This window comes from Oratosquilla oratoria, chromosome 18 (assembly GCF_046742065.1).
Source record: "Oratosquilla oratoria isolate Oo_2021 chromosome 18, ASM4674206v1, whole genome shotgun sequence".
In the NCBI taxonomy this organism is placed as follows: Eukaryota; Metazoa; Arthropoda; class Malacostraca; order Stomatopoda; family Squillidae; genus Oratosquilla; species Oratosquilla oratoria.
This window is the reverse complement of record NC_134794.1, coordinates 54,912,878-54,929,206: the sequence shown is the minus strand read 5'-3', so window position 1 is coordinate 54,929,206 and position 16,329 is coordinate 54,912,878. Positions and strand designations below refer to the sequence as shown.

General features: G+C 38.7%; 1 protein-coding gene across 5 annotated transcripts in view; it reads right to left on the bottom strand.

Moving 5' to 3' along the window:
- Positions 1-4,783: 4,783 nt before the first annotated feature.
- The window catches only part of smog (G-protein coupled receptor 158 smog), a 205,192-nt gene continuing 193,646 nt past the window's right edge, over positions 4,784-16,329 (bottom strand). For 3 of the 5 annotated variants that reach the window (XM_076201996.1, XM_076201998.1, XM_076201997.1), the window contains one exon: positions 12,615-13,378. In XM_076201996.1, coding sequence (XP_076058111.1) covers positions 13,178-13,378 — 201 coding nt within the window. In that variant the 3' untranslated portion in view covers positions 12,615-13,177. Of the gene's footprint in view, positions 7,686-12,614; positions 13,379-16,329 lie in introns of those variants that run through there. The other 2 variants (XM_076201999.1, XM_076202000.1) reach the window with 1 other exon arrangement.

Below are 16,329 nucleotides of genomic sequence, written 5' to 3'. Positions count from 1 at the left end.
TTTTCTTAGTGCCCCCCCACTGTTACCACCAATCCTTCCCCATCCTCCTCCACATTCAATAGCTCTCTAAAATACTCTGCCCACCTTTCCCTTACCACCTTCTCTTTCATTACGATCTGTCCATCTGCACCTTTTACCTTTTCTTCTGTACTTGACTGACATCCCCTTCCTCTCTTGATTTCTTTCCAAAACATATTTTTATTGATTTAAAAAAAAATTCATACTCCACCTTTTTACATCTGCTCTTCTTTTTGCCTCCTTTATCTATTGTTTTCCTTATCTTCTTTTTACTTTATACTTTTTATATTTTCCTCTCATCCTACTGTGTAACCAGTCCTTGAATGCTCACTTTTCTTTCGCTACCTTCTTCACTTCATCATCCCAACACTCACTACCCTTCCTTTTATTCACTCCCATCCTTCTTGTTCCACATACAATCTTTGTACACCTTGTCATTTCCTCCTTGAAATACCCCCATTCCTCTTCCACATCTCCTTGACCACTTTATCCATCACTTCTTCCCACACTTCTCACAGCTTCACCTTGTACTCCTGCTCCTTTTCCTTCTCATTGAAACTATTTGATCAAAGCACCTCCCTACCTTCTGTCCTTTTCCTCTCTCTCCATCTATCCTCCACTCTCAACTTACCTTCTTCCAAAAAATTATCTGGTATTCCTCCACTCTCTCCCCTAAGAATGTGTACATCCAAAACTCTTCCTACTTTTCTCCTGGGTATAACTATATGGTCCATTAAAGCCCCATCTACCATCCTTCTATCCATCACCCATGTGTACCTATGTTTTACTTTCTTTCTAAATACTGTTTTAGGTGTCACTTAGTCAAAAATGTAGTGGGACATTTGTAAATAATAATCATGAAGAACCTATAGTTGGAATAAAAGGAAACTTAGAAGAAAGTATAACTTCTATATTTCGGCTAATAGCTATAGCCCTCTTCATCATTTTTCTTTCTAGACATACCTCTCCCATCAACTCTCCACTATGATTTTTTCCTGGCACTCCACACTTCCCAACTACCCCATCTATTGGTTTATCTACTCTAGAACTGAGATCTCCCAATACCACTACATTGACATTCCTCCCTAAACCCTCTATGCACTCAGTTAAATCTATCCAAAAAGCCTCCTTTTCCTTTACATTACCTGGTCTCACAACCAGGCCCATTTGCACTTACTAAGACCCACATCTCTCTTCCCAGTTTCACCTTCATTCACATTAACCTTGAGGAAACATCCTTTCACTCCACTTGCTTCCTCTCTTTTCACTTACTAATATAGCCACCTATTCTCTCCCTCATCCTCTATTTACTCCCAACACCCTCCCCACCAAACTCCCAAACTCAAAATCACTCCTCCATTTCAACTTAGTTTTACTCAGTGCCAACATATCCATTTTTCTTCTCACAAACATGCTGCCTATCTCTTCCCTTTTATTCTCATCTGTAGCACATCCATGTACATTAAAAGACCCAAACCTTGGGGTTCTGGTTGGATAACTCCTCCCAGACCCTGTTATGCATTTGCATTTCTTAGAAATGTCCCCTTTGAGGATACAGAGAGTAGGATACCTAGTCCTATCCTCCATCCCTTTTTAGTCACTTTTTACAACTCAAGTGGGAACACTTAAGGTAGTATTCTCTCTTCTGCCACAGGTTTCAGCGAGAATAGAAACGTATATCCAGAGAAATGGTATGAGACAGTATTAATAGTGGAGTGATAGCATAATGGTGGGACAGTCACAGTATAATAAAACAGCAATAGTTCTCCATGAATAGAGATTTCCTCTAACACAAAATTACATGTGCCTTTGGTCCAAAGGGGAGCCTCATATAGGCCCTAAAATATCAAATGCATGATACTTAGAAGATTTTAACCTCATACTAACATGCAGCCAATACCCAAGATGGGGTATATATATATATACATGTGTATACATATATTTTTATACACACACACACACACATATATATATATATATATATATATATATATATACAGTATATATATATATATATATTTACCTAGTTGTATTTTGCGGGAAGGGGAGCTATGCTCGTGGTGGCCCGCCATTGTATCTCGCAGTGTCTAGTTTACTTTTAAACTCATGAATGGTTTTTGCACATACTATTTCATTATCCAGTTTGTTCCAAGTGTCCAAAACTTTATGTGGAAAACTGTTTTTCTTCAGTTCTCTTCTATAGCTATGTTTTTATATTTTCTTTCCATGTCCTCTTGTGTTTCTCTTGTCCCAGTTAAGTAGGTCCTCGCTATCAAGTATCTCTGTGCCTTTCATGATTCTAGATGGTCAACAGGTCACCTCTCTCTCTCTTCTTTGCTCCAGTGTCGGTAACTCCAGTTTAGCCAATCTCTCCTCATATGATAGGTTTGCAAGTGCAAGTGCCATTTTGTAGCTGCTCTTTGGATTCTTTCTATTTTCTTTATATTCTTTTTGGTATTGGGGGACCACAATGTCGCTGCATACTCTAGTCTAGGCCTTATCAATGTAACCAATATTTTTTTTTATCATGTCTTCGTCCAAGTATGCAAATGCCTCTTTTATTGATCTTAGCAAGTTTTAAGTCTCCCCAGCAATTTTGTTAATCTGTTTATCATAGGACAAGTCGTTTGTGATAATTACTCCCAAATCTTTTCCGGATCCTACTTTCTTTACTTCCTTGGTTCCAATTGTATATTTTCCTGATATTCTGTTTTTGCTTTTTCCAAACTCCATTATGCTACACTTCTTAGTATTAAAGTCCACTTCCTATTTCTGACTCCAGTTCCATACCCTATTCAGGTCTTCTTGCAGTGCTTCACAGTCCTTATCAGTTTCTACTTTCCTTAACAGTTTGGCGTCGTCAGCAAAGAAGCTCATGTAACAGTTCACATCCTCATCCATGTCATTCATATAGATAGCAAACATTATTGGTGCCAGTACAGATCCTTGCAGTACTCCACTGATCACCTCTTTCCAATCTGAATATTTTTCTCTGAGTACTACTCTCATCTTTCTTCCAGTCAGGAAGTATATTTACCTAGTTGTATTTACCTAGTTGTATTTTGCGGGAAGGGGAGCTATGCTCGTGTTGTCCCGCCTTTGTATCTTGCAGTGTCTAGTTTGTTTTTAAACTCATGAATGGTTTTTGCGCATACTATTTCATTGTCCAGTTTGTTCCAAGTGTCCAAAACTCTATGAGGAAAACTGTTTTTCTTCAGTTCTCTTCTATAGCTATGTTTTTTTATTTTCTTTCCATGTCCTCTTGTGTTTCTTTTGTCCCAGTTAAGTAAGTTCTCACTATCGAGTACCTCTGTGCCTTTCATGATTCTGTAGATGGTCAATAGGTCACCTCTCTCTCTTCTTTGCTCCAGTGTCGGTAACTCCAGTTTAGCCAATCTCTCTTTGTATGATAGGTTTGCAAGTGCAGGTGCCATTTTTGTAGCTGCTCTTTGGATTCTTTCTATTTTCTTTATATTCTTTTTGGTACTGGGGGACCACAATGTCGCTGCATACTCTAATCTAGGCCTTATCAATGTAACCAATATTTTTTTCATCATGTCTTCGTCCAAGTATGTAAACGCCACTTTTATTGATCTTAGCAAATTGTAAGTCTCCCCGACAATTTTGTTAATCTGTATATCATAGGACAAGTCGTTCGTGATAATTACTCCCAAATCTTTTTCGGATCCTACTTTCTTTACTTCTTTGGTTCCAATTGTATATTTTCCTGATATTCTGTTTTTGCTTTTTCCAAACTCCATTATGCTACACTTCTTAGTATTAAAGTCCACTTCCCATTTCTGACTCCAGTTCCATACCCTATTTAGGTCTTCTTGCAGTGCTTCACAGTCCTCATCAGTTTCTATTTTCCTTAGCAGTTTGGCGTCATCGGCAAAGAAGCTCATGTAGCAGTTCACGTCCTCATCCATGTCATTCATATAGATAGCAAACATTATTGGTGCCAGCACAGATCCTTGCGGTACTCCACTGATCACCTCTTTCCAGTCTGAATATTTTTCTCTGAGCACTACTCTCATCTTTCTACCAGTCAGAAAGTCCTCTATCCATTTTAGTAGGTTTCCCTGTATTCCTCCTATGTGTTCCAGTTTTTTTAGTAGTTTTCTGTGTGGTACTTTGTCAAAGGCTTTTTGCAAGTCTAGGAATGCACAATCAGCCCATCCATTTCTTTCTTGCACTATGTCTATTAGTCTTGAGTAAAAGCATATTAAGTTTGTGGAGCATGATCTTCCTTGTCTGAATCCGAATTGTCTTGGGTTTAATATGTCATTGTCTTCCAGATGTTTTACCCATCTATTCTTGATTATTTTCTCACAAATTTTGGCAATGGTGCTTGTTAGTGATACTGGCCTATAGTTGGTGGGTTCTTCTTTGTTTCCTCCTTTGTGTATTGGTACAATGTTAGCGTTTTTCCAGTCCTCGGGTATCTTTCCTTCTTTGAGTGAGCTGTTTATTAAGATGTGTATTTTGTCTGTTAGTTCTTCTTTGCACTCCTTTAGAATCCAATTTGCAATACCGTCCGGGCCATGTGATTTTCTGACATCCAGCCTTGATAAATGTTCTGATATTTCCTTTAGTGATGCTGTAAACTCATTCATGAGGGGAGATTTCTTGTTTTTGTCTATGTCACAATTCGGTATTTTCTCTCTGGTGAAAACAGATTTAAAGTGATTGTTCATATATATGTGTGTGTGTGTCTGTGTGTAATAGGCCAGTGGATAGGTATATGAATAAGGAAAAAACAAGGAAAACTGCAATGATTTTTATTATTTTCTTAATAGGGTACTTGCTAATATATGAATTTTTCACCATGCTACTGCCTCAGATTGGGCCCCATGTTGATTTTTTTTTCTTTCTTTTTTATATCATGTAAGACTCACCTTAGAGGAAAACATATAGATATACGAAATAATCTACATGAAATTTTTTACAAAAAAATGTTGTATACATTTTCTAAGTGCAATGCATGTTTTGACATTTGAAATGCAAGTATGTTTGCATGTTCGAGTTATATAATATGACATGGAAAATTATCTTGTATGTTTTATTGAAGTATTTTTTAAAATCTTATACTAATTGTAGTTTTTAATTTTGTTTCAGGGTGTTTGGATAAGGACAGTTGAAAAAAAAATTCACAAGGGAAATGCTTCATTTATGAAGCATTATCTTTCTGAAGGAGTGACTCGTGAAGTGAGAGAGAAAGGTATGAAAACACGAACTACAGCAGCAAATGGAAAGATGGAAAACTTCTTAGCTAATAGTATTGAAAAAATGACAGTGCATGTAATAATGTATAAAGTGTATACCAAAGAAAGAAGTGCTGAAGTTTTTCAAACAAGACTATAAACCTTTCCAGGACCTACATCTTTAAGGATCCTAGTACTGGATTTTTTTTTTCTTCATGACTATTGTGGAGAACAGGCATCAGATGAGTTTAAAAAAAAAAAAAACAATAATAATAATAATAATAATAATAATAATAATAATAAATGAAAAAATAAAATAATAAAAAATATAAAATAAGTGTGTCAAATTGTACACTGTGTGGAAAATACATATTAGGGACACTATTTTGAAAACAGGTGAGAAGAGAACTGATGACGGGTAAAACAATACCTGTTTGTTATATATTTGACCTAGTTATTGTAGAAACAAGGTACCATTCAATATGCATAAAGAAATTCTACCAAGCATCCTCTGGAATGAAATGTGGTCATCCAAAAGTGCTATAGTTTCAGAGGCCATGCTTTTACCTAGCTTAAGGGAAATCGATATGAATGCCAATTTTCTATCACATTTTTAAGGGATCTGAGGGTAATCTACCAACTGAGAAAACAATAGAATTTGAACTGAGGCAAAAATATAGAGATATTGTTGTATCTATAAGCAAAAACAGAAAGCCTGTAGTTTGTTTTCATGAGACAGGTAACTATTCTGGCTGATACTTGGTATGAAAAACAAAGGAGTAATGGTGAGAAAGTAGAACAGCTTCATATAGTAATTACAGCTGGGAAAAAATGAAGATATGAGGTCACAGATATAGGAGACAGACCAGTATCCATTACCAGATAAATCCCTGACTGGTTTAGAATCTCTATTACCAGACACCAGACACCCTTGCTGTTCATTTTAGTCAAGAATACGACTCTAAGCATCTACTGAATGTTCTCTACCTTAAGATTGTAGCTTCCTATGATGAGGCAGCACTCTTTCAAGTATCAGGTTTGCAGCATCCAAAGAAGGAGGCTCAAATTGACTCATTTACACAATTTGTATTCGAGAATGATAATGTAAACATTTGTATCATTAATGAGTTCAACACTTTCCACAGTATGGGAGAGATTCAGTGTGTCACTCCTCCTAATGATCCTACAGCAGATGAGCCTAAGCCAAGATTAGAAAAGATCCCTCTGCAGCCACTATTGGGCAGCTTGGTCCTGTTCCTATAAGAGCCTTTGAGAATAAACTAAAAGAAGAATTTTGGGTGCAACAGTCAGAGATTTAGCAAAAGTTAATCCAATATTAATCAATGTCTCAATATCAACAAGGTAACTCTTGTGGCTGTATGGAAAATGTAAAAGAAAAAACTGAATGCCCAGGTTGGAATAGTTACAAATGCTCCTCCTGCTGACTATGACACCATACACACAGTACATAACCAAGCTGTGGTGAAATGCAAAGATCTGACACAACAAAGTTGATTTGAAATGTTTGACCAACCTTTGTACATCAAAGCTCGTGACATTGTTGCAAAATGTAGACTGACACAACATAGAAGAATGACAGACTTTATGCTGCCGAAATGGATTAATCTCAGAATTTCTATCACCTTGCGGATCACAGAAAAAATTATGGAATATTGTGATGTAGCTTACACAGGAAAGCAGCATGTAAATGCCAGGAAAATTTTGTATGTCCAGAGATAACCAAGAACCAAGATCTTCAGCACTGTGTGAAGTGGTTTTCACTCCATCCACTATTTCCAGATTTTGATGGTATCATGTCAGTCAGTGCAGAAATAACAGGGGATGTATGATACAAACTAATCCTCATAATGCTTATGCTGCTGCAGTTTGTTCAATGTCAAACCTTGTTGGAAAGATAGTTCCAGAAGTCAAGTTTGAAAGAAAGAAAAGGGTCAAACCCCTAGGAGTTGCCATGACAGAAGAGATGTTGCAAGTTCATTTCACCCTGAAATATTATTCAGAAGAACATCATTAACCAAGAATTCACAAGAACTATTTAAATAGAACTTTTAGTATGAACTAGCTCCAGATCCCATGTCACTCTCTGATGAATCATGAATGCGTAAATACAAGAAATCCATTCTGTATGAGGCATTTTCATTTCTTAGTGACAGTGGAATTGATGGAAATACAGTTTATATTGTTGATGGAGGATTTCTTATTGAGTTATTCGGCACCAGGGGGAGATCTTTTCATCAATCTTGAACAGGTAGGATGAATATTCAAAGAAGATCTACAAGGAAAATGTTATCATTGCCTTTGATGAGTATCCAGAAAATCTTTCGCTTCAAGAGTCCCTCCTCCAGAAAGATTCCCTTCACAAATGAAACATTCCCTGATGAAGATTATTTTTTTCCTCAAAATAAGAAATAATGGCTCTTTAACTGTCCTTATTCATACACCCTGAAACAAAATAAAAAACTATTATTAATGAAAATTTTTAAAACAATCTTCAATAAAACATACAAGATCATTTTCCATGTCATTTTAAGTAACTGAAAGTATGACTCAAAAACATGCAAACATTCTCTCACTTCTAGCATCAAAACCACACATCACACTAGAAAAATACATAGAGCATTTTCTGTAGGAAATTCAAGCTATTTTCTTTTTAACACATTTTCCTCTAAAGTGAGTCTTAAGTAAGATAATTACAAAAAACCTTTTCTTTCGCCGCCATTACTTCAAAATGGTGGCCAAATTTGGGGAGGTAGCTGGGAGCAGCATTCACATGCTATTAAGTACAATAATAGGAAGGCAATAAAACTTAATGTAGTTTTCCATGATTCATTTCCTTATTTGCCCTTATTTAAACCTCTATTGACTGCCATATATATATATATATATATATATACATATATATATATATATATACATATATATATATATATATATACACATGTTCCTCCTTTGTACTCCTTTGTAATATATGTATGTATGTGTATACATATATACATATATATATATATGTATGTATGTATGTTTTTACCTAGTTGTATCTTATGGGAGGGGAAGCTATGCTCGTGGTGTCCCGTCTTCATATCTTGTTTTATCTAGACTGTTTTTGAATTTGTGTATCGTTTTTGTGCACACTACATTTTCACCTAAATTGTTCCAAATGTCTATTATCCTGTGGGGAAAGCTGTTCTTTTTCAGGTCTCTTCTATAATTGTATTTTTTTTTTTTCTTTTGGTGTCCTCTTGTATCTCTACTATCCCATTTTATTAGATCATCTATATCAATAATATCTATGTCTTTCATGATTCTATATATAGTTAAGTATCCTCTCTCTCTTCTTTGCTCTAATGTCTGTAGCTCAAGTTTTGCCAGTCTTTCCTCATATGATAGTTCTGAGAGCGTTGGTGCAAATTTCGTAATTGCTCTTTGTATTCTTTCAAGTTTTGTTATACATTTTTTTGTACTTGGTGACCATGTCCTTGCTGTACACTCCAATTTTGGTCTTATCAAAGTGACTAGTATTTTCTTCACCATTTCTTCATCCAGGTATGTAAATGCCTTTGATTGTTCTTATTAAATTATAAGTTTCTAAAAAAAAAAAATTATATGTTTCTCAGGGGACATATCATTCATAATAATGACTCCCAGGTCCTCATTTTCCACTTTTTTAATTTCTTCCTCTCCCAGTTTATATGATCCCACTATTCATTTTTTGCCTCTTCCAAATTCCATTATACTACACTTCTTAATATTGAATTCCATCTCCCACTTCCTACTCCATTCCCATACTTTCTTGAGATCACTCTGCAGCAACTCAAATCTTCTACAGTGTTCACTTTTTTCAACAGTTTTGCATCATCCGCAAAGAGGCTCATTTAACTTTCAATTCCTTTATCCATATCATTAATATATATATAGCAAATATTATTGGGGCCAAAAATGTTCCTTGTGGAACTCTACTAATCACTTCATCCTAATTAGAATGTTTGTTTCTTATCGCCACTTTCATTTTCCTCTCATACAAGAAATCTTCCATCCACTTCAGCAATTTGCCCTGTATTCCTCCTGTAGTTTCTAATTTCTTTAGCAATTTCTTGTGTGGCACCTTATCAAAAGCTTTTTTTCAGATCTAGAAATGCACAATCAGCCCATCCATCTCTTTCTTGTATTACATCTATTAGTCTTGAATAGAAACACATCAAGTTTGTGACATATGATCTTCCTTGTCTAAATCCTGTCTTGGATTTAGTAAATTTTTACCAAATGCCTTACCCATGTAATTTTGATCATTTTTTTCGCAGATTTTAGCTATCATACTTGTAAGAGAGACCAGTCTATTGTTAGTAGGGTCTTCCTTGTTTCCCCCTTTATATATTGGCACTATATTTGCTCTTTTCCAATCTTCTGGAACTTTTCCCTCTTTCAATGAACTGCTTATCAGACTATGTATTTTGTCTGTTAGTTCATTCCTGCATTCTCTCAAAATCCAGTTTGTCATTTCATCTGGTCCATGCAATTTTCTAACATCAAGATTACTCAAGTGATTAATTATTTCTTTCCTTGTTACTTCTATTTCTTTCATAGGAGGGACTTTCTTCCCACTTGACATCTTGAAGTTGTATGTTCTCCCTCATAAACACTGATTTAAAATTCTTGTTCATAATTTCTGCCATTTCTATTTCCTCTGTGTATTCAACTCCTTGTCTTAGTTTCACTAATTCTTGTTTGTTTTTCAGTTTGATATTTATAAATCTATAAAATAGATTTGGTTGATCTTTACATTTTTCTATGACATCCTTTCGTATTTTTTTTTTCTTCTCTGCGCATCTTGTACATATTCATTTCTATAACTAGTATATATTTTCCATTTTTCAGGTATTTTGTCTTTCTTCCATTTTATCCAAGCTTTATCCCTTTTGTCTTTTAACTCGCTATATCTTTTGTTGTACTAACGTTTTACATATCCCTTTTCTTGTTTTTGTCTTGGAACATACTTTTCCAATCTTTATAAATTTTTGTCAATATTTTCCATTTCTCTTCTACTGTTGTTTCCTCCTTGTGTATCCTCTCCCAGTCTGCTTTTTGAAAAAAAAAAAAATCTCTTATTTTATATAAAAAAAATTCCATGCATCTATCTTTTCATTTTTCCCATGTATTTTTCCTCATTTAGTTCCAGTTTAACTAATGTGGTCACTTTTACTTAGTGATGTCTTATATTCAATCTTATCCACTATTTCAAGTTCTGATGTGATTATGTCCAGCCTTGATGGTTCTTCCTCATTTCTATACCTAATATTCTCTTGTATCCATTGTGTCATTGTATGTTCTACAATCATATCAAGTAGTACATTTTCCCATAGGTCATCTCCCCCTTTCACTGTCATCTCTTCCCAGCAGATTTCTTTACAATTAAAGTCACCCATGATAACCATTCTTCCTCCATCTTCCAATATCTTATTTAGTGTTATCTTTATGTTTTCTAACATATTTTTGTGTTCTCTCTCTTCCCACGAAGCCGTTTTAGGAGGCACATAATTTACCACAAACTTCCTGCTCTTCTTGTCCCTGTCCTTTATTTCCATCATAATCATCTCCACTCTATTCTTTCCATATGTGACATTCCTCACATTTATATCCTTCTTAGTCAGGAATATAACTCCACCACCTTGTTTTACTTCTCTGTTTCTAATCCAATAATTGTATGTTGGGTGGTAATGGACCTTTCAATTTTGTCTCCACAATTCCCATTATGTCCAATTCTTTTTCCTTCAGGTATTCATTCAGTTCATTCAAGCCTGTTAATAAGCCATCTATATTTGTGACAGACACTTTTAATTTTCTGTTACCTCCATCCTGTTTTCTGTTTCCCTCTCATTTTTCTTTACTATGAACCATTTCCTCACTTTCATGTCTACTACTCTACAATAGAATTTCTCTTTGACTGTGTTCTGTTCTCGTATTTTTCCTTAGCTTCTATTCTTTTTATTTTCTCTTCCTCTCTTTCCTCTTTATTCATCTCTCTTTTTATCCATCCCTGTTTATACTGTTCACTTTTTGCTAGTTTCCCTGTTTTTTATAAGACCTTCTCTGCTGTCATTTGTGACCTGAATATAACCTTAATTGGTCTGGTCTGGTCTATATTGTATTTTCCCAATCTATTTATTTCTTCAATTTCTTTCTCTATTTCTTGTTCATCTTCTTGTACTATTTTTAATACCTTGTTTACTTTTTCCTTCTCCTTTACTCTTGTAGTCCTATTTGGATTATGCTTCTCTTCCATTCCTAATTATACATTTCTTTTTATCTGCTAAGTCTCTTACTATATTCTCCTTCTCTCTCATCACTTTAATAACTGTGTCCTTAGTTTGTTCTTTTATCTGTTGTTTCACTATATCTCTAAATTCAACTTTGTTATTCTCTTGGGACTTTTTTCCAACCACTTGCCTCTTTTGCTATGGACTCTTTATTTTCTTTCTTATTTCTCTTTAATTCCTCATTTTCATCCTTTACTTAACTGTCTATTTAATTCTTTCATTTCTTTAGTTAGGTTTTGGTTCTTCTTTAGTTCTTCCAGTTTACCAACTCTTTGTGTAATTAGTGTTAGTTGGCTAAACCTAACCTCCCATGCTTCGTTCATTTTTTTTTTTTTTAGTTTCTCCTCTAGACTTACTAGTCGGGGGAGGTTGTCATCTCCCTCCTTAAATCCATAAAAGTAATTATCTTCTCTTTCCATTGAGTTGCTATTATCTATATTTCTACTTTTAATACCTCTGCTCACCTGTTGGCCTCATCTGTGTCATCTGCACACCTTTTGTTGACACCCCTTCTGACATCCAAGGCCCATTCCTCCCCTTCCTCATTTTCTTCCATTTTCCCCAATAATGCCTCCCCTTCTCCTTTTTCTTCACCTGCCCACTACACCACAAGCTTTCCCCTTCCCTACTAATACAACACAGGTACTCCCTCATTACTGAAATCCCCGAAAATTGCAATTTTTTCGGAGTTCCAATCTTTGCTGTCAATCCGACATGTTTGTGTGTGTGCGCGCGCGCGTGTGTGTGTATGTGTGTGTGTGTGTGTGTGTATTGCACATGAATAGCCTTGGTGCAGTCATACCAGTAAAAATTAACTTTTCATTTGTTTCTAAGATTATTGAGAAAGAAATATATTACAATAACAAATGTAAATATTGATACTATATATGCACATTTTCTTGGTTACTAATGAAAATATGTCGTTTGTGCTCACACATCGGAAATGACTAACAAAGTGGTACTATTTCCTCTTATATGCATGACTACGTTGTCATCAAACAGTGATTTGGGTGTGGGAACCGAAGAAGGAACAGTCAAAAAGAAATCAAATAGCACCCAACATTAACTGGTTCAGTTTATTGCTCATGGCGCATTCTCTGTCTTCATGTATATACTCCAATTTTGTTAGCATGACATGGGGTTATGATAATTGAAAAGAATTCATAAGATACACACTATTTGTAACTATACACGAAAGTAAACACAATGCTCAGGTAATGCATATGGAATTAGTTGACAAGTTACTGGGAAGGTGAGTAGACAACTCGATTTCCCAAATCAAAAACAAAGAAGAAATTCTAGTATGTAAGTTGAGAAAATCAGGAACAAGGAGAATCACAGACTATCTGGGGAATTTGATGTCTCACACTGGGGAAGATGGATGACCCACCGAGTTGCGGTGGACTGGGATGAATAACGTAAAAGAATATGACGAATCTGTTGTTGCAGTTGGTACAGCTTAACATTAAATTCAATTAAGCAGTCCATGGATGACCAACCAGTTCGGGCTTGGTGAAGGTCGGTGTTGCAGGATGTAGGTAGCATGTGATCAAGTAGTATCGGATTATTTGGGTGCAAGGTGCAGGATCCATATCATTTACAAGAGGGACGACCATGCAGGATTCAGAGTTTGTAGGATCGATGGAGGATGGACGGTGTTCCCATCTCGGAGTAGGTGGAGGGCCCATCGGCGTACACGGAGAGGACGGAAGGCCCTTCAAGGGAACAAACGGATTCCTCAGGAGTTTTGCTCACCTCGACTTCCCCCTCAATGGCGTGTGAAACCAGCGAGCGGTGCTGGTTCTGGTGCTGCCGATGAAGTGACTGTGGGAAAGAGAAGAAAAAGCAAATTAATTTAGCTTAAGCAATGCAACAGAAACGCGGGGGGACGTTTGGAGTCTTTATTAATAAGTGGGTTATGCGTACAGAGGTGTCACAATAGGAGAGCTACATGCTCACAGTAAGACGGACAGTTCTAGACTGACTTGGGGGTAAAGTCGTATTCCTTGCGCAGAGGGAAAACTATGCCACGTCCTACATATTTATCAATGAGGGCCTTGTGCCCAAAGAGTCCTTGTAAACCTATGGTGCCCTGCTCGTGTCGAACGCCAGGGCCCATGATAACACTATACCACACCTCCCCATCTTCCGCGCTCGCACGACCACGGCGAGGGGAATGCTTACCCGCAAGCCCGGGCGAGCGGCGGAAGTGGGGGGATCCGCGCATGAGGACGGCATGTCCTCCACCGAAGGAAGGGACGCGACGGGGCGGCTTCTCTCAAGACCTGTGGTCGCTCCCGGAGATGTCAGGGCGTCAACGCGCTGTCGGACAGCGCCGGTCCTCGTCAGCGGAAGGGGCGGTGCGGAGCTTCCACTACGGAGGGATGGAGTTGGGTAGGGCGCGGTAGTAGGACGGGAGCCCTGATGTCACGCAGGTCAGCGGGTGACCGTAGGCGGGGCTTATCCGTGCCGCGGCCCGTAGTCTTCAGAGCGCTCCGTCGGTGTCGGCGGCTGGCGACGGGTCGTCACTGCGGAGCGCCGGTATTGCCGGTGACGGAGTTCCTGGCGTGAGGAGGGGGATGAGCGAACGATGGTCCGTCATCCACGAGAAGTGGGGCCATCCAAACGGGCATGACTTCCAATTGGGTGCGGCCCAGATGGCAGCAAGCGTCTCCAGTGGTAGTGGCGTATCAGCTTTCGGCATTCGTCGGAAACCGTAGGCTACACTGGACGAGGCGGAAGTGCGCGGTATTTCAGTCACGCATATAAACTGCGTCGGGGGCGGAATCGAAGGGGGTCCGCGCACGAGGACGACAAATCCTTCGCCGAGCGGAGAGGTCGGCCCGGTGCTCGAAGGGCGCCAGCACGGGTGGCGGTGACAGAGCTCGCCTTACGATGAGCGTGACGATACCTTGCTGCACCATTGAGTCAAGTCTTCCTTCGCTTGAACCTGAAATGCGAGCGGTATCGGCCTGGGCGGCGTGGGGCGTCGCGTCGGCTTGTAGGTGGGTTCTCACGACGGGGGGGGGGAGAACCATGGTCTTTCCTAGGGGGGGGGCGATGCTGGGGTCGTCCTTGGAGACCAGCACGTCACTAAAGTACCGTAGGAAGCAGTCGCGAGTGGCGGCCGGGAGCTGTCCATGGGCAATGTCAGCTCGGCGCACCTGTTTGCGTATGTCATCGCCAGGACCTGATATGCACAAGTGCACGTGTGTTTGTCTAATTCAGGTGTTCCTAAAGTAGTGCCTCAATAATCCCATGGGATATCAAAACCAGTTTCTGGGGTATCAAAAAAGGCATCCTGAAAAATATTGAATTTTTTGTACATTAAGAGTTGAACTTTATTTATTTATTTACTCAATATAAAATAAGAGCAGTCCATACAATTCAGCTGTTTTTATAGCCATCCTGATAGCTCTTTGTACTGAAAATTAAAAGACTTGGAATTGAACTTTGAGGTATTGGGACTGAAAAACTTTAGGAACCACTCGTCAAATTGTAATATACAGGAAAGGACCCTCATTTGAGTGGTTCTTTTTTCTCCACTTATCATACCTTGACATCGTTTGTGTTTTTTGCTTGAGCTGTATAATCTCAGATATTGTAGATGTTCATTCAACATACATATATACATATACCAAGGCTTTTTCCCCCTTACAAGGGGGGGTAGTCAAAAAGAAAAGGGCATAAAATCATTCCCACCCATTCCATCCCTGAATACACTCCACACCCCTCCACCCTCACTCTTATCTTAGCACCTCCTGAATGACGGGTCATCCCTGCACCTTGTCCACTGCCCTGGGTCAGAAGCAGTGTCGCAAGACACAGCACATCCACAGCAAGGCCGCTTCATTAAATCGGCGACCCCCCCTCTCCGTCCCCCCATTGCATAAAATGAGAGGACGGGGAGAAATCCCTTCGGGCTGCATCAAATTTTGCTCACACATACTACCTCACCCCCCATCCACCCACCCATTCCACCTCATGCAATCACATCATCCATATACAACCATTCTCCATTCACCCCTGTCTTCTGTCCTCTCCCGTCCTTCCTCAACAGACATTCCCCTCTTCCCCAAAGCCCCCTTCACCCCATCCATCCACCTCATCCTAGGACGTCCCCTCATGTTCACTCCCTCCACATCTGCCTTCCACACCTCTTTCACTAGTCTTTCTTCACTCATTCTTTCCATGTGTCCAAACCATCCTAATATTCTTTCATCAACCCTATCTCCCAGCTCCTTTTCCACCCCTGTTCTCCTCCTCACCTCCTCATTTCTCACTCTATCTCAGACACCTCATCTCAAACACATTCAAACTCCTTCTCTCTTCTTCTCTTATGTTCCATGTTTCTGCCCCATATAGTGCTGTTGGCACAATCACTCCTTCATACAGTCTCCTCTTAGCATCCATTCCCAAATGTCTATTCCTCATTACACTCTTTAATCCACCAAGGCATTTACTCGCTTCTCTCAATCTACATTCTACCTCCACTTTCCCTGCCACATTTGCACCCAAGTATCTAAAACTATCCACTTCCTCCAGTCGCTCTCCCTTAATGCTCACTTCCAGTCTACTGCCACTTTCACCCCTTGTACATCTCAGCACCTTACTTTTACCCACATTTATCTTTAGCTTTCTTCTATCACATACTCTCCCAAACTCTGCCACCAACTTCCTCAATCCTTCCTCCGATCCTGCCACAAGCGCAGTGTCGTCTGCAAACAACAGCTGGCTCACCTCCCACTTTTCTCCATTTTCTTTAACCATCTCCA